Below are 23,088 nucleotides of genomic sequence, written 5' to 3' on the forward strand. Positions count from 1 at the left end.
TTATGTAGTGTGGAAAAAACAGTGAGATTGAACAAGGGAGATTGGGACTGTTAGCAAGTGGGAAAAAGGGATAACAGAATGGCAGGAAGGCTGGCATGAAGCCAAAGTACAGAAAAGAGAAAGCCTGGATGAGAACCAGGAAGAGGAGGAGGGGAAGAAGTTGGCTGTGCAAAGAGATTAGTGTTGGGATAAAATGTGTAAGGAAAGGACATGAAGCCAGGCAAATTAATGGGACGATAAGGGGACAGAATAAAGCAAAGAATGGAACAGGCTGGAGGCAATGGGACAAATACGGTTACATGTGGGAGGAAGGAACTGTTAAAAGACTGCGTTTATACACAGAGCTTGGAATGGAACCCAGGTCCCAAAAATGTCACCACTACTTTTCTGCAGTTAACATGTTGAACCTATATGACCTAATAGTATGTTTTTTAAACCTCTGGATATAGTTCAAGTAAAGAAGGACAACCTAATACTGTTTTCAGCGATATAAGTGACAAAGGTTACTTCAAATATTTTCTACAGCTGAAGTAAAAACTTTAGCAGTCTTTACTTCAAGACTGATAACCTACATGTCTATTTTATAATTCACCAGGAAATTAGACAGAGAAAAAAATAAAATAAATCAGGAAAAAATATTATGCAATCTTGTGATTGAAGATGCTTATACGTTACCTTCCTACAGGTTATATAATACTACCAAAGAGAGCATCATAATCTGGCACTTCTCAAAATTTGTGCCTGAACAGTTTTATTAGACTTCTTTTTCATATATGCTTCTCATATATGACAGGAAGTCACTATAGCTGGTATTTCAAGGAAAATTAAATTTATGTTGATCACTGAGATCCCCAGTAACCAAATAAGTATACAGTGTAGTTCATGTACATCTCAGCTTTAAAAACATACATGTAAGCACTGAGAATTTTACAGTAATTTTGTAAATTGAGGTTGTCCCTAGCCTGTATATGAAACTCAAACTTGTAAATCTATTTTTTATAATTTGGTACTGTGTGAATTTAGCTTTTTTTGGCCTTAGTGGTCTGTACCCACAATTAGCATTTGAATCATTTATAGAAACTGTCAACATATACTGCGAGTGAAAGAAAGGTATCCCAGGCAGAAATCCCAAAGTGATCTCTCTGCTTGAAGAAAGTGAGTGTAACTTGATCTGAAGGGAAATGCTGCTCTTCTACCTGAGTACAATCACACATGACGAAGATGAATAAAAAGACTAAAGAAACAAGGGTGAGATATGTCTGGATAAAACATTCCCTAGAGGATTTTCTGACAATAAATGAAAGCTTCCAACCATTTGACAGGGAAGATATGCATTCCCTGTGCAACTATATTCTTTTTGAGATACTGAACAATGCTTGTTCAGGGAAGGGAATGCTTCCCTTCTTCAGGCTCTTCTCATTGAAAACATTTGTGGAATGTGTTTGCCAAAGTCCAGAAACTGCATTCAAGGGAACTGCTGTGGCAATGGCCAAACATAAATGAGATTAAACACCACTTCCTACAATTAGTTCAGATATCCCATATACATCGAAGCATATTCCAATGATGGATATGTATTTTTTCTATTTTAAGGCCAACACACACTTAAATAAAGGAAAACAAAACTGCAGTTGAGTCAACTGACTAATGTGTTTTGGTAACAAGGAGCTAAGTAGATCGCATAATAAGAAAGTATGTTCTCTCAGACTTCAGCAAGAAACACAAATTCCCTTCTATGATATGGAAGAAATACTGTGTTTGGATGAACTAACTAGACAGAGGGGTATGATTCAGTCCAAGCAAACAAGCCAACCAAATGTGCGTTAAGGAAGAATGTAGCTATAAGCCACCAAATTTCCACATAAATTTTGAAAATTACAGAGGATGTATATACATACCATACTCAGAAACGTAAGATAGGCATCTGAGCTCTCAAAACGGTTTTTATTTATTTGGGGTATTTTCAATTCATTGATGGGAATAAATCCTTGCTAGTGCAGGAGTTACTCTTGGAGAGGTACAGTCAGCAGTTTGACGGTTCTCTTACCCTTTTTTTTGACATTATGAAATTGTTAAATCTCAGAGCCGAAGGCTAAATCTGTCTCACTAAGTAACAGAGCGCAATGGAGCAAGCTTAAGTATCCCTTATAATCCACACTGCTTAACCGTTAGCTCTGTTCCTGACTCTGCTTTGGACCACTCCAACCACCTCTCTACAAACAAGACTAATCTGCTATAGAGGAAATTAGCTCTAAACAATATGAATGCGAGCCAGACTGTTGCCTGGCTTAATCCCCAGCCTTCTTTTATTTTGCAATTTTTAACAGTTTAGACACAGGCAGGATTCCCCAAGGATGAAATTTTGGGAGAGGTAGTGTTTAAGCTACTGGTGAGTCAGCTCTGACCTGCATGCCTCTCATAGCTGGTTTGAAAGGTGACATTTCTGTGATAAACAACAAAGAAACAGCTTGTGCCTGGGAACTGTGCCAAAGTACCCAAGGCAAATGTCAGAGCTGCTGCCTATTCCCACCGCAGGGAGGGCGAGTGTGTTTTCTCCTGATCACAGCAGCCTGGAAGATGTCCAGAGGGGACAGCACTACCAATATCAGATTACCAGCTGTTCACAAAGTGATTGGTGTGCTAAATTCAAATTAGAGGGCCACCCTGAGAAATACTAGTTGCCCTTGTGCAGTTGGTGTCAGTGCCAGCACAGGCAGTGTGGTACCCAAGTGACGATGTGTGTCTCACTCTGGTGCGCGCAGGAAAGAGACACCAGCACTCCGCATGCTGTGTGTGAATGAGACAAAGGAGTTCAAACTGCCATCAGTAACAGTATTTAATAACAGAATGCAGTGATACGCAACAATGTAACAGTAACAGAATATATATGTCCAAAAGGCCCTGTTAAATTTCTGCAGTCAACCCTGGCATATTGTAATTTCTTGAGGCTAGTTTTAGTGCCGTCATAATGTTATTTTGAAGAAGCTTTTGTGTGCCATTGATACAGATTTACATGTGTGTTGAAGAGGTTATTATATTCCATCATTTTATTGATGTAAAATTATTAAGGTAAGCAACCCTGACCTTATTACCTCAATAACATCCATTTTGGTATAATGCTAGAATCGCAGCGTGCATTAAAAATTAAGACTTGCTTTTAGCCCTAACAGTTGAAGAGAGAAAAATGACTGCAGTCCTAGAAACTCTGAATAACCTTGCTTTAAATTATGCTTGATTTTTGATGCTATAACCATTATCTTTTTCATGTTTGCAGCTGGTAGTACTTCAGTAGATATAAAAAAAATGGAAAAAAAAAAAAAAAAAAGAGCCCGTTGCACTTACAGGTAACCTGATCTGCTCCTGCAAGGCAGATCCTTATCTTATAAACAGAAAAACTGACCTTCAGGCCTTATCTTGTACTCAGTAGCCATATCCTGTACATAACCTTCAAACTCACTAGTAATATTCTCTGGATATACACACTTTGTCACCAATAGGACAATTCATGTATTATTCACCCATGCTCTTTTTCAATATTTGGAGTAATATCATCCCAGCAAACTTATCCTTGAGACTGCTTTTCTTTACAAACACATCTATACACAGGTACAGATTTATTTATTCATTTATTTTCAAACATCAGCTAATACTACTGACACTTAAAACTCTTAGTTATTCCCTGTTTGGAAACAATGCAACAACCTACTGCTATGTTTTGCTTCTGATAAGATAGGCATTGCTATGAGTATTTAACTCTACTTCCTCTGTAGGATTCATTCTGTGCAGCTTTATGCTGTCTAAGAATATCATTCAACTAAGAATAATATCAGCTACATGTCCTCTTCATGATAACTGCGGAGAACCAGCAAACACAGTGGGCAATTGACCCATCCTTTGGCCTGTCTGCCCCACACTTTGGTCTAGATTCCTCCAGTAAAATTTTAAAATGTTTAAGACCTCTAACATATGCTAGTTGCTCATGACCCCTGTAATTGGGGGGGTCAGCCCTCTAAGCAATGATTCATTCCACCTATTTTAAATGCACCTCCTAGAATTTCTGAATTGCACTCTAGAGGCAATTCATCACATTAGACAAGACACAGCTTTGACTTTGTATTTAAGATGTAGTTGGCTAAACTCGGTTGAGAAGAACGCCATCCTAAATAAAATTGGTTTTGCTATTATCAATGTGTCTCTACAAGCCAGATTTGATTATAAGGTGTGGGTGTGATGTCTTTCACATGCTTAGCTCACTGAGGATAATGTATTTTTCCTCCAATATTTTCTCATACAAGTTACTGTAGAAGATGGAGAAATTGCAAGCTTAATATAGTCCACTTACATCATGTATTTAGCTGCAAGTTGAGCTTTGTAACAGGAAGCTTTCAGGACCTTTAGAAGTTTTCTCCTGTACAGATGCAAATTGAATTTTCTCATTTTAATTTAAAATTTCAGTAATTATTCTTTTCTGTTTTCCAGGTAAAGTTCTTTACTGAGAGGGTGGTGAGGCACTGGAATGGGTTGCCCAGGGAGGTTGTGAATGCTCCATCCTTGGCAGTGTTCAAGGCCAGGTTGGATGAGGCCTTGGGTGGCATGGTTTAGTGTGAGGTATCCCTGCCCATGGCAGGGGGGTTGGAACTTGATGATCTTAAGGTCTTTTCCAACCCTAACTATTCTATGATTCTCTGATTCTATGTTCTTACAAATAGGCAAGTATTGTGGGTTTTTTCATTATGTGGGGTTTTTTTTCAATTTTTTGCATTCTGTGTATTTGCAAACATTCATGCACATGAATTCATAAAAAGGCTAAAAGCTGTTTGAAAATTATTATTGTAAGAAAGGAAATTTTAAAACCACCCTGATGGCTACACTGCTGGATGAGATATTTTCCCTGATATCTAATCATAGAATCATAGAATAGTTAGGGTGGGAAAAGACCTTAAGATCATTGGAATTCAATTTATTTCCTTGTTTCTTGCAAACAGAATCCATATGAAAGCCGTACTAACCTCCTAAATAAGGATGGCAAATTATCTATAATGATAATATGGTATCTCCAAATTGTATTATTCATTAACACTACAAAGGGAAGATATCTGCTCTGTATTTTGATAATTTTAGTAAGGAAAAGTGCAATGCTACTTCATTTATTGTCCTCCACGTTGTCCTGGGTTCAGCAGTAGGAGTCATTTTTCTCCTTCTTAGTAGCTGGTGCAGTGCTGTGTTTTCGGCTTTCAGCCTGGGAACAACGCTGATAATACCGAGGTTTTTAGTTGCTGCTCAGTAATGTTTAGTCTGACCAAGGACTTTGTGAGTCTCATGCTCTGCCAGGGAGGAGGGGAAGATGGGAGGAAGCAGAGACAGCACACCTGACCCAAACTAACCAAAGAGGTATTCCATACCACAGTACGTCATGCCCACTATATAAACTGGGGCCAGCTACCTGGAAGGGTTAGATCACTGCTCGGTCGGGCTGGGTATCAGTCAGCGGGTGGTGAGTGGTTGTATTCTCTTCCCTTGTTATTTCCCTTATCATTATTATTATTGTTTGTGTTATACTTTAGTTACTGGACTGTTCTTATCTAAACCCATGGGAGTTACATTCTTTCAATTCTCTTCCCCATCCCTTCGGGTGCAGGGGGCAGAAGTGGGGGGAGTGAGAGAGAGACTGCATGGCTGACTGAGTTTAAACCACGACATACGTGTACTTATTGTGCTTGTGCAGTGACTAGCACAACTGGCCCCCGGTTTCTCACTGAATTTTGTTCAATTAGTGACTCAATTACAAACTTCACCTGCCATTTGAGGTGCCACTTACTGTACAAAAATGCATAAGCTTTTCATATTAAAACCAGAATAGTCTCCCTGACTTGAAAGTATCTACTGTTGCTACAGAACACTACCACAAAGAAAAGAGAAACTGGTGACAAAACTATGCTTTACCTGTCCATACTTTGCAGCTAAATGTAGGGGTGTCCAGTACTGATTATCCACTACGTTGATATCAGCCCCATGATCCAGTATCAGAGATGCAACATTCTTGTACCCATTAGCGCATGCCACATGAAGCTGCAATATAAAAGAATCTTAATAGTTTAAAGAATTCAGAAAAACCTGTGGTGTGCTACTGCATATTTCGGCTGCCCCCCAGACTTAAATCACAATAACAATGAATACAAAATATACATGTAATAACAACAGTTTAGAAAACCTATTTAGAAAACGTGCAGAACCTATTTTAGCATTTATAAACAAAACCCACAAAAAATAAGAATGTTAGCTTGTTGAGAACCACTTGCACAATCTAGTCTTACTAGATACTTTTCATACAATTTCAAGCAAATATCCTTTCAAACACATTCACAAACTTCATAAGCCCAGGTATATTCATACATTTCAACAGAGCTTGACCTAGACCTTTCTTTTGTGGCAGTTCAAATACACCAGATGCAAGCTGACACTATTTTACTCTGAAATTAATGCATTAATAACCAAACCAAGCAAATGGAGTCTGAAGCACAAAATCAGTCTCAAAAATATTTTTCAATTTTAAACCACAGAGATTTTACCTGTCACTTGTACTCCTTACCCATGTACTTAATTAAGTGGTATTTGTTTTAATTATTTTAGTTGATTTTCTGTATCAGTAAGCTTAATTTCAGAGTCAAATGGAACAGAGAGAGGGCAGAAAATGCAGCAACAGAATGACAGAAACTCAGGTCACAGGCACCTCAGCAGGACAAGTACTGCAACTTGCTGCTAAAGCAGGAACAAAGCTACTCAAAGGTAGCTGTATTTGCTCATGGCATGTCATTCTAAGTAGCAAATACAGTATGAGTGGTAAGGTACTGAAAACTACTGTAGCATTTACTATTTCCTATTTCTGGTTCAGCTACACATGCAGTGTACGTAAAGTTTTCTCTATGAACATGCTTGATGTAGAGGGATGAAAGGCATTACAACTCATCAAAAATCTTCACCTGGAAAGGGAGCAAGGATACCTCTGCCCTGGAGGCAGAACACTAATTAGTACGCCATAAATGCTCTAATTTTAAATGTACAAACCGCTCAAAATTTTTCCATAATTTGACATAGCTTCATCTTTTCTGCTTTTTTATCAGAAGAAATTACATTTTTTATTCAGAGATCAATCTGACAAGTGCTATCCAAAAGTAGTTTAAAAGCTCATAGGACAAAGGAAATAATTTATGACTGAAATCTTGCAAAGAAAAAAACATTATAGGAGAATTTAGCAGAAAAACTAATTTTGCCATATGTCATTTTGTATCTGTATTGCATGTGCATATATGTAGATGCTATGAATCTATGAGAATGTATGCATTTATGTATTTATGCCATCAATTTTTTGCCTGATTCACCTTAACTTATGCATTAACTTATATTTATTCTGTCAAGATAAACCAAATCTTATTTGCTACTTACAACTGAGATATTTGTTGTTTTCTCTGTACAGATAGATGTAGATCAGCAAAAAACTATTCCCAGAATCCTTTGATAAACATACAGCTATCACAGACTGGCTGACTCCGCAACCATGAACAGACACAGAGCAGCTTAACAAAATCTGGACTTCCCAGCAGTTTGTCAGACAAAAGTTTCACGTAATAGAAATCTCAAACAAAAGCAAAATGATCCACTCTGGAGCTACTTGTTGCAAGGCTATGAAAAAAGTTCAAAAAATCAAAGCCCAACATAAAAACAAAACTGTTTGTGCAAAAAAATGAACCCTTTGTCAACATCCTACCAAGAAAACAACAAAAAATCAAGCTATCCGCAGAGCTCCTAGTATTTGCAGTACTGCTGAACAGATTTCCGACATGCATTTCAGCTCTTCCAGCCAACTACAGATAAGTTTTTATACAATGATAGTTAGGTAAGTTCAAAATTCAGTTTAACTAAGCCAATTCAGACTAAAGTAGCAATAAAAGTACAGTAGAAACAACTTTGCATTATACCGTGATTTAGCAGTTCAGCTTTATTGTATCAGAAAACTGGAAGTTAAATTAATGCTTTCATTAATTAAATTAAAAGCTGTGTTGTTTCTTCCTACCCCTCTCCTGCTTCCCTCCTGTTTTTAACTGCAGTTAACTGCCTTGGACTGGCCACCCCAAAAGTCCAGTATAGACAGAGCCACTGGCTGGATTCAACAATTCCAGATATGAGGCTGCTCACTGTTTTACTTATAGTTTAAACACTCCACAGGTATTAAAATATGGAAACACTAATTATGCAGTGTATCAATTCATTATCATGCAATGCAATTCAGCATAAATGTTGAAATAATAATAATGTTCAGTAATATGTGCCTTTCAAATTTTAGTGCAGTATTTGCAGAAAACCACAAAAAAGTGTTTAAGTTATTCAGTATCATAATGCTGCTGATGACTATTGACTGATTAATAATAATATTGAACATCCCATATAGACATATAGAGAACATCCCACAGACATGCTATCTAGGGAAAAAGATATTAATTTCAAAAATATTTTATTGCATTATTTTAAAATTATGATGGCAGAAGAAGTAGCATTCCTGAATAAAACAAAGGGATAGGAGATCTGTCAGTAGAAAAAAGTATACTGAGACCAAATGACTATAAATAACATGCAAATTTGGGAGAAGGAATATTTATCCACTGATGTGGTGGATGCTTCATTACACTGAATCAAGATGGGATAGCTTCATGAAACATTGTTTTAGCCCAGCTCAGCCAGAAAACATTAACCTAAAACAGGAATCACTGAATGAAGTTTCAGGCCCTCTCAAAACGTCAGAGACCACAAGTATCTGCTGCAGTTCTAAACTACAATGACAATTTCTTTTTTTTTTTTTTTTTTTTGCTATTGTTGAATATTCAGAGGCTAAGAGTGAGAAAGTTGTCATTAAGACATGGATGTTGCACTAGCCTAGCTCATTATCTATACATGGTACTGACACATATCTATTTTCAAAAAGCCAGATGAGCACAAATTCTTGCATAACCTCATTTCGAACCTTAAAGAATTGCCTTGCAAACATGTTCATCAGCGCACAATTGCAGTACATGCATATTCACAGGGTGATGATTACATATTCCCACTCACCAGGGTCACTCCATCATCATTCTTTTGATTCACACTCCCTCCACTTGATATGAGCTGTCGGACATCTGTAAGCATTGTCATAGATCTCTGCATCTTCATTTGGCGCAATGAATTCAGCTCTACACCTGGAAAAAAGAAAAAGGCTAAAACCTTCTGCTATTTCATTCATCAAGAAAGAACAGATATATGATTTTGTACTATGGGTTTGTAAAAGCTTGATCAATGTTTAATTAGACTTCAATGTATATTTATAGAACATGTTAACTTATATTTACCAACAAGTTTAATATCTTTATTAGTCACTACATGGATGATTTAATGTCAGTCAGCAACATTAAATAAACGGGACTGATCTCTTACTGACTGGCAAGAGCAGTTTTAGGTAAAGCAGTTGTAATATCGTTAAATCCACTGGGATTGTGAATATAACAGGAATCGGAAAAGAATTACACACTCTAAGGAAGCCACTCAAGTGTTTGGGACTTATTTAATGAAAATCATTTTTGGCCGTATCTCTTTCAACCCTGTGTATATATCACAGTGCCCAGACCTGTCCCTTAAGCTCAATTGCATGAGAGATTATGAAGCGAAACAAATGACACTAAAACTCAACACTTTTTTATCTTCCTGGGTTATTTTTAACTGTGATTAGTTCTCCAGCTGAGCCTATGCTATTGCAAGGCCCCAAACTAGCAGAAAATGTAGTATGGATGCAGGAACAAATGAGAGGGGATGAAAGGAATGAAGGGCACAGGATTGCTTGTGTCAGCACCGCTACAGAAAGAGCGAGCTGTCGAAGTACAGTTTTAAATGGAAGATAAGCAAGATACTGTATAACCAAATGAAATCATGTCCTCCGACTAAAGAGATTTAAAGTTAGAAACAAAGATACAACAAAATTGTTCAGTGGTTAAATCAGCAACTGTCTGTGGCTAGATTGGAATATCTAACCAAAATTCAGGGCTTGATTGTTCTGCTCCTAGATTGACGTGGCCACTTACATCCATACACAGAAAATGCAATTTGAGTATAAAAGTCCTTCCTTTCTGCCCTGCCCATGACACAACAAAAAGCATATGAATAATTGATTTATTGGTTCTCTTCTACATGTGTCAGTGAGCAGAAAAGTGACAAATATTAATTTAATTAATACATATTTAACTTAAAATTTAATCTCAACCGTTCTTTCAGGTTTTTACATTACTAAAACAACTGAAGCAAATTATAGGGTAAATGAGTATTTTAAGTTCCTTAGTTTTAATTTACCCTGGAACTCATACAGATGGGTATACCATATGTAGTTCAGTGAAGAATCCAAACCATTTTCATTCTCTAACATGCTACTATACACACTGCTTTATTTTCTGAATTTTATTTGCCTGATGCACTTCTAAGAGTTTCATCTCTGAAGTGAAATGTTCAGTGAGAGCACTGTCTCACTGGCCATATTTATTTATTCTCATATTTTCAAACATCACCTGAATGATACTAAACGACACCAAATGTGAAACACAAATCTAAACCTAAGCTGGAAAAAATTAGACATCCTCTGTATCTGGACTAAAACCTGCGATCTTTCACATACATGTCATTCAGACAAACAGACACACATAAATATACACAATATTGTTAAATTAGATAACCACACAAAAGCACAAAGTGCCATAACATCCTATTGCCTGACGGTTGCTAGACTGGAACGCAATGTGGATTTCATAGGATATTCTGAGCATCTCCTAACAATCAGTGTATTCATTTTGTCAGTTTTGAAGTTTTTAAGCCTTCATCACATTTCACAGTAATGGTATAAAACCACCAGATGACATTTACAGATTACTGATTTCCCCAGGAAGAAGAAAAAATAAAAATAAAAAAATACTGAAACACAGTTATTATCAGGTTGTTTGGTTCATCATATTTCACGTATATTACAGCCTTTTCTAGCAATATACTACTGACTCCCACTCAGCATGGTCAGAGAATTAACTTCTCAGTATGTTCTTACACTAACAGTGAAATGTTAATCCTTACACTCTTTGTAAATAGCACTTTATAGAACCTTGGCACATCCTGTGTGGGCCTAGCTGTTGAAAGATTAACTTTGCTCATGCTGAAGAAGAAATCAAAGAAAAGTTCAGCTACATCAATTGCTATGTATGTTCTATTGCAAATATAGTTACACCCATAAGCTCAGAGAAAATGCATGAACAATGCTACACAGCAATAAAAGGCAGAGTCTATGTGAATTTCAATATAACTTTTAAACTACTAGCTGCATGGAAGGATATGATACACATTTCATAAAACAAGCAGCAGTAAACAGCCTGGCAAGTGAGCTTCTACAGTGACATGGTTCCTCAGGCTTCATTTTTTAAATACACAAAGGACTTTCGAAAATGCTATAGAAATACCAGATTCCCTCCCTCTGCCTTTAGAGAAAATAGAATGAAAACATGAAAAAAAAAAAATATCTAAATTACAATCCTAGAATAGCACTTCTGAATTCCAGGAACTCAGGAACTAGGCTTCAAAGTAAAGAATTCTCCAGCAGGGAGCTGAGAAGCAGATTTACGAAGTGCACACACGTATCATTCTCTGAGGCTCAGACAAGGAGACCTGGTCAATAACTGCCTTCCCTTATTCAAGCTTGTAATTCTGAAGAGTCCTCTCTCCCTCCTGAGGGAGTGATACTTTCATGAGTTTAGATGTATGAGTAACAAAACTTTACTCGTACAGTAAGCAACTACTGATGCCTGAATCAAAGAATGACCTTCGCGTTGCTTTTCAAAGGGGAAAGTGGCTTAGATATCCAGATGAAATTGGACAACAGCCAGCATGAATAAATAGAGGAAGAAAACCAAATTGGCATGTATTATGGGCACAGACTCACATTTGAAAAAATTGGAAAGTCAAAAAGAAAGGCATAGGATGGAAAATATGCTTCAAATACCCTGTAAAATCAGAATAAGAGCCACATGCTACAAATTCTGCATGAGATGAGATGGAAAAGGAACAGTTAAAACATAAGTGACCCGCAGGGCACAGCATTTGGTGGTGAGCATCAGTGCTGATGACAGGAGCATAACCCAAGCGCTACAAAATATATTACTTCTCTCTGTTTAAGAAAAACACCTGACAAGGCCATTTCATGCGCTTTGGCTGTCTCACCCTCTCTGGCATATGGTTATGGAACTGACACCTCAAAAGAATATAGAAACCTCAGATAAAAAGAGGGAAAAAACTTTCAAAAAGTTGCAGTGGTAAAGAATTACATAGCAAACAGAACTGAGAATTGCTATAAAAAATATTTTCCTCAGAAATGTCAAGTATTAAGAAGTCTCTCCATCTGCAAGTGGAACACCTGTTCCTGTAACCAGTACAAAGCAAATCACTAAAGCACTCTATGGGAAATACCCATGGTACGCACCCAGCTGCCACTCTTTCTGAAACTTGCACACCTTGTTCTCCAATGGGCTTAACCGTCTTTAGGAGGAGAGGTCAATATCATCTTGTCGTACAAACACAAATGTACACTAAAAACCTGCAACCAGTTTCAGAAGCCTCTCTCTTCTCTTCCTTAAGTCTTCTCTCACCCGGTCTATATCTGCCCTTCCTGCAGAGCTGTGAACACAGAGAGGCCCTTTTCACCTCAAGTGTGATGAGCCTGTTGGTACTCTTCTGTAATTCATGGTTTAGGATTTTTATTTTTCTCCTGTGCAACAAAGTATATATTTTAGGTGTAGCTGTTTCTTTATCCAGCTTTATTTGCTTAAAGTTTTACAAGGCCTTTTCTGGCTGCTTACTAGATAGCTTTGTAAAGAGCATTATTTTTGTTAAGTTACATTTTTCAGCAGCTCTTGTGCGTATTGCTTGGCATTATGTGCATCTGATTTCAAAGGTCAGCATACGAACAGATACATTTCAGCAACATTTATTATGAAGAGAAGAGAAACCAGTATTTTCAATATCTGCGAAAGAATGTATATTTGCAAAACCAAGGCCTATAGCTGTAATTCACTGCAGAAGTACCGACTGATTGTTGTTGTTGGGTTTTACCTCTTTGCCTTTAAAGATACCAGATACCATTACACATGCTTAGTGAAGGACATAGTTTATTTTCTTCTAGTCTGAAACTGCTATCAGAAATTAAACTCCTCCTCATGTAGACATCAGTGACAATTCTCCCACTCCAGTGAAACATGGGGGTTTTAGCTGTCTTTTCTATAATAAGGAAGTTGATGACCCTTCCAGTTAAAATTAGTTAAATGAACTCTGTCTCTTCTTTACTTGTATGAAAACAGAAGTAATTTTTGTAATTTATTTTAACAGACTGGCAAAATCTCAAGGCTTAGTACTAAAACAATCATCTGTGGATATGTCTTGCATGTTTATTATTTTATTTGTAATATTAACACTAGAAAACACAGAAGCAAAACAAGTGTATCATTGTCTCTGGTTACTTGTGATAAGTATCATGTCTGAAATGACTTTTTCACATATGGTATTTCTATACTCAGGGTTTCTCTGCAGGTTCTCAATACGTTACAGTTAGATTATTAAATTATTAGCTGGTTTTATAAGGCTCCAGTCCGGATGATGGCACGTGGGAAAGGTTTAACTCACAGAGGCAAAAGGATGCTGGGGCATGAATTAGCAGGGCTCATTTGGAGAGCTTTAAACTAGATTCGAAGGGGGATGGGGTTGTAACTGGGCTTGCCCAGTGGGGCAGCACTCTAGGATTGATGAAGACTGGGAGGCCTCCTGTAATCCTAGGGTGAAATTGGTGAGCTCAGCTCCCTCCTTGAAATGCCTGTACACCAATGCGTGCAGCATGGGAAATAAGCAGGAGGAGTTAGAGACCTGTGCTAAGTCAGGAGATTATGATCTGGTGGCAATTACAGAGACGTGGTGGGACAGCTCGCATGACTGGAATATAGTCATGGAGGGCTATGTCCTTTTCAGGAAAGACAGGCCAGCCAGGCGGGGTGGTGGGGTTGCTCTTTATGTGCGAGAGCAGCTGCAATGTACTGAGCTCTGTCCAGGGACAGAGGACGAGCGAGTTGAGAGTCTGTGGGTGAGAATTAAGGGGCAGGCTGGCAGGGGTGATACTGTTGTGGGTGTCTGTTACAGGCCACCAGATCAGGGTGGGGAAGTTGACAAGGCCTTCTACAGGCAGCTGAGAGCGGCCTCACAGTCACAGGACGTGGTCGTCGTGGGGGATTTTAACTTCCCTGATGTTTGCTGGAAGGACTACTCAGCAACCCAGCCACAGTCCAGGAGGTTCCTCCAGTGTATGGATGATAACTTCCTCATGCAAATGGTGGATGAGCCAACCAGGAGAGGAGCGCTGCTGGATCTCATCCTCACTAACAAGGAGGGTCTGGTCGAAGCAGTAAAGGTTGAGGGCTGCCTTGGTTGCAGCGACCACGAGATGGTGGAATTCAGGATCTTGTGTGGTAGGACCAGTACAATAGCAAGTAGAATTGCAACCCTGGACTTTAGCAGGGCAAACTTTGGCCTTTTCAAGCAATTGCTAGGGGAAGTCCCATGGGCAAGGCTGCTTGAAGGTAAAGGGGCCCAAGATAGTTGGTTGACATTCAAGAATTGCTTATTCCGAGCTCAAGAGCAGAGCATCCCGACACGTAGGAAGTCAAGGAAGAGGGCCAGGAGACCTGCGTGGCTAAATAAGGAACTGCTGGGTATGCTCAAGTGGAAGAGCAGAGTTTATAGGTCATGGAAGGAGGGGCTGGCCACTCGGGAGGAATATAAGGCTGCTGCTAGAGGATGTAGGAAGGCAGCTAGGATGGCTAAGGCCTCCTTAGAATTAAATCTGGCCAGAGGGGTCAAGGACAACAGAAAGAGCTTTTTCAAATACATAGCTGATAAAACTAACACCAGAGGCAAGGTTGGCCCACTGGTGAATGGGATGGGTGCCCTGGTGACAGAAGATACTGAGATGGCAGAGTTATTGAATGCCTTCTTTGTCTCAGTCTACTCTGCCGGAGGCAGTCCTGATGAGCCCTGTACTCCTGAGACCTCAGATGAAGTCAGGTCACTGGAGCGGTTTGCCTTAGTCCATGAGGAATGGGTTAGGGACCAGTTGAGCAATCTGGACATCCATAAATCCATGGGTCCAGATGGGATGCACCCGCGGGTGCTGAGGGAACTGGCGGAAGTCATTGCTGGACCACTCTCCATCATCTTTACCAAGTCTTGGGAAACGGGAGAGGTGCCTGAGGACTGGAGGAAAGCAAAAGTCACTCCAGTCTTCAAAAAGGGCAAGAAGGAGGACCCGGGTAACTATAGACCGGTCAGCCTCACCTCCATCCCTGAGAAAGTGATGGAGCACCTTATCCTTGATGCCATCTTAAGGCACGTCAAGGATAAGAGGGTTATGAGGGGCAGTCAACATGGCTTTACCAAGGGGAAGTCATGCTTGACCAACCTCATAGCCTTTTATGAGGAAATAACATTGTGGATGGATGATGGCAGAGCGGTGGATGTGGTCTACCTTGACTTCAGCAAAGCATTTGACACAGTCTCCCACAGCATCCTCATAGCTAAATTGAGGAAGTGTGGCCTGGATGATCAGGTAGTGAGGTGGACTGCAAACTGGCTGAAGGACAGAAGCCAGAGAGTTGTAGTCTATGGGGCGGAGTCTAGTTGGAGGCCTGTATCTAGTGGAGTGCCTCAAGGGTCAGTACTGGGACCAGTATTATTTAATATATTCATCAACGATTTAGATGAGGGAATTGAGTGTACTGTCAGCAAGTTTGCTGACGACACTAAGCTGGGAGGAGTGGCTGACACGCCAGAAGGCTGTGCTGCCATCCAGCGAGACCTGGACAGGCTGGAGAGTTGGGCAGGGAGAAACTTGATGAAATATAACAAGGGAAAGTGTAGAGTCCTGCATCTGGGCAGGAACAACCCCAGGTTCCAGTATAGGTTGGGGAACGACCTGTTAGAGAGTAGTGTAGGGGAGAGGGACCTGGGGGTCCTAGTGGATGGCAGGATGACCATGAGCCAACACTGTGCCCTTGTGGCCAAGAAGGCCAATGGCATCCTGGGGTGTATTAGAAGGGGGGTGGTCAGTAGGTCGAGAGAGGTCCTCCTTCCCCTCTACTCTGCCCTGGTGAGACCGCATCTGGAATATTGTGTCCAGTTCTGGGCCCCTCAGTTCAAGAAGGACAGGGACCTGCTGGAGAGAGTCCAGCACAGGGCAACTAAGATGATTAAGGGAGTGGATCATCTCCCTTATGAGGAAAGGCTGAGGGAGCTGGGTCTCTATAGTTTGGAGAAGAGGAGACTGCGGGGTGACCTTATTAGTGTATATAAATATATAAAGGGGGAGTGTCATGAGGATGGAGCCAGGCTCTTCTCAATGGCAAACTATGATAAGACAAGGGGTAATGGGTACAAACTGGAACACAAGAGGTTCCACTTAAACTTGAGAAGAAACTTCTTCTCAGTGAGGGTGACGGAACACTGGAACAGGCTGCCCAGGGAGGTTGTGGAGTCTCCTTCTCTGGAGACATTCAAAACCCGCCTGGACACATTCCTGTGTAACCTTATCTAGGTGTTCCTGCTCTGGCAGGGGGATTGGACTAGATGATCTTTTGAGGTCCCTTCCAATCTCTAACATACTGTGATACTGTGATATGTTTTTTGTAAGAGAGCAGTAAAAGCAGGCTACTCAATATGTGCCAGGAAGCCAGGAGCTGATGGTAAACACAAGGTAGGCAGGGCAGTAGCCTTGCTGGACAGGGCACATCCCTACAATAGCCCAAACAAGAAAAATTAGAGCAGGTCTGGTGATGGGAATCTGGGCCAACCAACAGTCCTGTGATTGCCAGAAAAGTCTCCAGCAACAAATTCGGAAAATCAGGTGAAGCCAGGAACTCAAGTCAGTGGTTCAGGGTTGAAATCACCAAGGTTCATGGCTGGGCATAGGAATACCTCAAGCAAGGACCAAGAGCAGAAACCTGTGTCTAAATGTGGCTCCTGAACCAAAGGCTGAGTGAAAGATCGTGACAAAGCTTCTCCCAGCTGTGCCTCGCAACTTAGCTCTTTTCTCAGCTGCCTGCTCCCAAGTTACACAGCTGTACCATATCAGAGCTGGATTTGAGCACAGGTACTCAAGCCCCTGGGATCGTGAGGGTGACAGGTCACAGGCCTGTGGGTGCACTCTGGGAACTGCCTTTTTTTTTTTTTAACCTGCTAAATCTTATAGTTTTAGGAAATCTATATAAAAAAAAATAATTATTCCTGATGACAACTGAGTTATTCACTGGTAAGTGGTTTGAAACAATACTGAAAAGGGCATCCCCAGTTTCTGACGTTCTTCACAATCGTTTTTCAAATCTTTGCAAAGCCTATTAGTCAAGGAGATTCCTGGTTTTATTCTACTGCCAGTTAAAAAGTAGATCATAAACTACTGGTTATAATTTAAAATGATAATTCACTTGCCAAGAGTCTGCACAGTGAGTTTAAAGGTTTTCCCTTTGATAGAAACATACGGGTAACATGCTGGAAACACATAAATATTAAGAGGAGTCCAAGACTTCAAAGTCAGTTCCCCAAGAGTTAGAAAGTATAAAGGTAGCTTATTCAATCTTATATTAGAAAATACAAAGGGCAAAGGAAGCCAGACGAGCATTGTCAACTGCAACATGCCATATGAAGACAGGCTGAGAAAGTTGGGGCTGTTCAGCCTGGAGAAGAGAAGGCTGCGTGGAGACCTCAGAGCAGCCTTCAAGTGTCTGAAGGGGGCCTATAAGGATGCTGGGGAAGGACTATTCATTAGGGATTGTAGTGATAGGACAAGGGGTAACGGGTTAAAACTTAAACAGGAGAAGTTTAGATTGGACATAAGGAGGAAGTTCTTCAGTGTAAGGGTGGTGAGGCACTGGAATGGGTTGCTCGGGAGGTTGTGAATGCTCCATCCTCGACGGTGTTCAAGGCCAGGCTGGACAGAGCCTTGGGTGAAATGGTTTAGTGTGAGGTATCCCTGCTCATGGCAGGGGGGTTGGAACTAGATGATCTTAAGGTCCTTTCCAACCCAAACCATTCTATGATTCTATGATTTTCAATGTGTCACATTTTCTGTGTGCTTCATTTTTAGGACTCAAAGGGACCTACAGAAACATCTCATTTGGCCCCCTGTTCTCACTTGCAACACCATCACCTATCCCCTATCATCAATTAATCAAGTTCTCTGCAGAAAACAGAGTTTCTTTGTGTATGATAATTTTATGGGTAGGTATTTCCCAATCAAAAAGAATCAGAGTGAAAAACTTTGAACCACCCTGAGGCTGTTTGGTTTTGATTGCCTGTTTTTCTGTCAACCTACTGCATCAGTATTTTTAACAGAAAATTTGTAGCAGAGATCAAGATCACATTGCATATGGTTCTAAAGAGGAAAATGTATCAGAGGATTTAGTTTTATCTTAAGTTCACTGATCTTTAGTGCTAACAATCTGTATGTGTTGACATTTCAGTCAGTTCTTACTGTAATATGTTAGCAATAATTCCTTTATGTCTAAGAAAAGACTTCTGTAGTTTTATATATGAAAGTCTAAAGCCGTATTCTTCTGAAATCATAGGGAGCTGTATCACTTGCTTTTCTTTAGTGCAAGTGAAGAAACAGTATATTTTCCCCTTGTTAGATTATTAGATCTGTTTAAGGGTTTCTGTAGCAAAATCTCAGTGTTAGAACATTCTAGTGTGCATATTCTGACGTATGTATTCTGACCGCTTTTTTATTAGTAATAATCAAAACTGATTAAATATACATGCAACTGAGATTTTCATTTTGATCTTATTCTCCTAAGTGCCAGACTGTTTAGAAATACATGCCCAGATGTGTTGCCCAGGTGTTGGCAGTTGTGGGGCTGCTGGGTGGGCTTCTGTGGGAAGAAGTCAGGCTCTGTCCCATGTGGACCACAAACAGTTCTAGTCAGCTCCAGCAGACTCAGTGCAGGACACAGTGGGATCTGTCAGCCAAGTGTGACACCTCTGAAAATGTTACTTAATGAAGGCCAGAAAATAGTGAACAGAAAGACATAGAGGAAACAAAGAGAGGGAGAAACAGATGAAGGAACACCAAGGTTACAGAAAAAGGAGGGAGAGTGAAGAGATTCCCTGCAGCCCATGGGAAAGCAGATGGTCATTTTTGAAGGAACTGCATACCTGTGAAACACCCATGCTGGAGCACAGGAAAAGCCTGAAGAGGAAGAAGTGACAAGAGAGAAACTGCTATGTACTGATTGTAGCTCCCCCACTCCCTTGGCACTGTTTGCGGGGATAGAGGAGTCTGGAGTGAAGCAGTGAAGTCAAGCCTGGGAAAGGGGGAGGAAAGGTGTTGTTTGATGTTTGCCTTTCCGTTTCTCATGACATGAATCTGTTCCAATCAGCAATTTTCCCCAAGTGGAGCCTGTTTTGCCAGTGACAGTAACTGGCAAGCAATCTCCCTGTCTTTATCTGGACCCAAGAGCTTTCTCATCCTGTTTCCTCCCTATGTCCTGCTCAGGAGATGGAACGAATGAACAGCCGGGTGGAAGTTAGCTTTTAGTCCAACCACAGCAGATTTTATGAATAATTTCAAATTACTTTAAATTTTAAACCAAAGTAAGTTTTTGGATGTATCTTTCTATCACATTCTAGACTACTGTATAGTGTCAGCCTTACAGTAAATTTTTCCTTAATCCCCTGTCCACTACTTTTCTGAATCAGCTTTTCCTGCACATGTTATTTCCCTTATGTTGTTAACTTTTAGCTACAGGGAAATTCTCCTTATTGTAGTAATTTATGAGTTGACGGTTTCTGGCTAATGTTAAAGACTATGTTCGGTGTAGGATTCTGTACTAAGTCTTAGCTTGCAATTTTATTGATTCTACCTACTGCTGCAAGGCAGAAAAAGAAACTTATACCTTCTATTTCGCAGCTAAAAAGTAAGGCTTAATCCATTTGCTAGTAAGAATTTAATAAATCATGGTCTGGTTTTTGTGCAATCTCCAGATATTTTAACTAATTTAAATAATAAAAACCTACTTAAGTGGACAGGAGTTGTACATGATTTTGGTTATATATCTAGTTTTCTGAGACACCTGAATATGATCCCCTTAATATTCAGAGAACAAAACAGATCCATTATTCACACAGCTTGGAATACTATAAAAGATTTTGATTAAGTTTATGAAATCTCTATTACCATCAAAGGTCAATATCCTTTAACCAGCTATCTTAAATTCATCTACCCCACAGAAAGAAAATTGTTAAAACCAAAAAGGAATGCTTTGTAGAAAAGCAATAACCATTTACTGTACCTGCGTCATCGTAGGAAAAGAAAAGCCATTTATGCTTTTAGGTAGATATGTTATTTAAATATAGTCATTCTTAAAAAAAAAAAATACAACAGATCATTTTCTTTTGGTTTTCTAATAATCTGTTGTGCATAAACTCTCACTATACAATAGACAATAAAGATACTATTTTCCTTTCAGATGCGTAGGATACCCAGACAGCTCTTTAAAAAAAAAAAGAAGCAAATATCGAGGTACCATTTTCTCAGATTAAATAACAAGGCTGTTCTTGGAATGCACAGTTATACTACTGAAAGCTGAAGCCTGAGATCTTGGAGGACAAATAGGAACATCTCTCTTTTGGAAAGAAATTATACTGTAAATATGTCACCTCCTATTACCAGTCAAATATGGAACCAAGAAATACCTGTCACTCATTTGTAGTTTGTATCTGAGTCATCTAATCCACCATGCATCTAAATATCACGAAAGGAAGTAAACAAAAATGTTGCATTATTCAAAGTATTAAATATTTAAAACAGCCTAAAGGAAAAGGATCTTATGCCATAATCAGAATTTCACTGACACACTTCTACAGTAAGACTATTCTGCCAAAAAACAAAGTTTCTGTTTTGCTTAAAAACAAAGAGAACATGCTAGCAGTCATTTAAAATTTGATATTTTTAAATGGCATTCATGCAACAAAAGCTTTCATTTAAAACATAAAGCTGATAATAATCTAAATAAAGGTTACAAAAGGTACCATGTGGGCTTTCTCGATGATTCCAATAATCAAATAGGTTCAGAATAAAACAGGAAAAATAGTTGGGGGAAAATACACAACCTTTTTACACTTCCTAATATTTTAATTTCATCTCTGAAGAGAGACATTTCCTGGAAGTAAACAATGACAGGACACGAGGCTATAGGTGTAAACTGTAACAAAGAACATTTCAAATGAAAATAAGAAGAAAAAGAATGACATGAAGATGGCTCAGCAGTGGAATGGGAGCCCAGAGTGTAGAACCTCCAATCCAAGATGGCCCTGGGTAATCTGGGCTACTCTCAGTTGGCCTTGCCTTGGCAGGACATTGCAGCAGATGGTCTCCCCATCCTTAAATGTCATAACTTTCTTTTCACAGCAAAACAAGAAGATTGGTAACATGCAAAACCAATAATATCTTGGTGCATAACAAATTTAGCAGTGTTTACCAGTATTTTCCTTAGTGGCTGGTCAAATGAATAACATTTCTGCTCTCTAGTGACAGTATGTCCTAAAATGCCACTAATGGTAATAGGAATCGAGACACCAAAGCTAATGTATAAGCACCTATATATAGACCTGTAAAGTTAAATATTATAACCTTAAACATAATCCCATCCTATGTAGAAAATTTTCTACATCTCAGCTAGCCATTCTGGGCTCCCTTTATACCACTTGGAAAGAAACATGCAGCTCAGCTTGAAATTCAGAGTACCCATTACAGATACCTACCTTTGAAACAACTCTATTGCTGTAAGGAGGGGTTGCTATAGAGTGACTACATGACACTTGATTTCAATAAATTGATCCCAATAAGTTCCTGGAGCTCAGGAGCACAGTAGGACCTGATCAAATATCAGATACTCAAACTATTTCCACCACTCTCCTAAATATGAAACTGAATGCTGCATTTTCCCTTCCATCCTCAATTAGTGATATCTTAAATGAAGCTTATAGAATACTAGAAATATTACCCAACACAAAGGATGCTCTTATACAGAGGATATGTATTTCAACTTGTTTTTTCTTAGGTAAGGTCTGCTTATTGCTTTTTTCGATCAGTAATTAGTTTAGTATACAAGGTAACATTAGTTACATAACATAATGTAACATCAAAGAAAGCTGATTTCTGTACATGAAATGTAATACATAGAATTTCATGTAGATTTCAGTAATATGATCTCCATATAATGTCCTGATGAGTTATATTCCCTAACAACAATAATCTATACATGAAAGCTTTCAGGCAGTTACTAGAAGATTAACTTTACTTTGCACTTGTGATACTCCTGTGCCCTAACAAATCATTTACAAACAGAACTCAAAGGACTAACTTCAGTAAATAAATATATTTAAAATACATAAATCATTAAGTGCATCTAAGGCTATCATTATTACCTATGACTCCAGGCCTTCCATAGAGTAAATTACGTTAACTTTGACAATGAAGAGGGAGTTCATTCACTAAGATCTGCAGTGCAATTAAACAGATACAGTGATCTACCACAGTAATGAAATCTGTAAGAATTATAAACACACAAGGTTTCTAAGAACTTTAACATCCCCAATTAACCAAGTTGTCTATAGCACCAAAGCTACTTGTTCCAACCTTGCTTTGTTTCAAGGAAGTAAATTAATAGCTTATTTTTATCTTGTTAGCTGAGCCATAAGGCACTTGATTTTATATTTTTCTCTGAACTCTGTAGTAAGAGGCAATGATTAGAGTATAGTCTATTTTACACACCAATCTGTAAACCAGGCTGCTGGTTTTAGTCTGCTGCTATTAAGGAAATCTTTTAGGAATGCAGGGAAATACAAAGAATGGGGAAATATGCCTTATACATTGTATTTCAAGTGTGAGGCTATAGGTGGGTGTTTCACAACACTGCAGGCGGAAGATGGTATTTACTATAGTATCAG

The 23,088-nt window shown here is 39.2% G+C and overlaps 1 protein-coding gene across 1 annotated transcript in view; it reads right to left on the reverse strand.

Annotated features, from left to right (window-relative positions):
• MYO16 (myosin XVI) overlaps positions 1 to 23,088 on the reverse strand; it is a gene marked incomplete at both ends in the record, with an annotated part of 311,247 nt that overhangs the window by 206,365 nt on the left and 81,794 nt on the right. The window contains 2 exon segments of the mRNA XM_080613866.1: positions 5,944 to 6,069; positions 9,106 to 9,230. Of these exon segments, the coding sequence (XP_080469992.1) occupies positions 5,944 to 6,069; positions 9,106 to 9,230 (251 nt within the window).

The sequence above is a fragment of the Psittacula echo genome (assembly GCF_963264785.1).
Source record: "Psittacula echo genome assembly, chromosome: 3".
NCBI classification, from domain to species: domain Eukaryota; kingdom Metazoa; phylum Chordata; class Aves; order Psittaciformes; family Psittacidae; genus Psittacula; species Psittacula echo.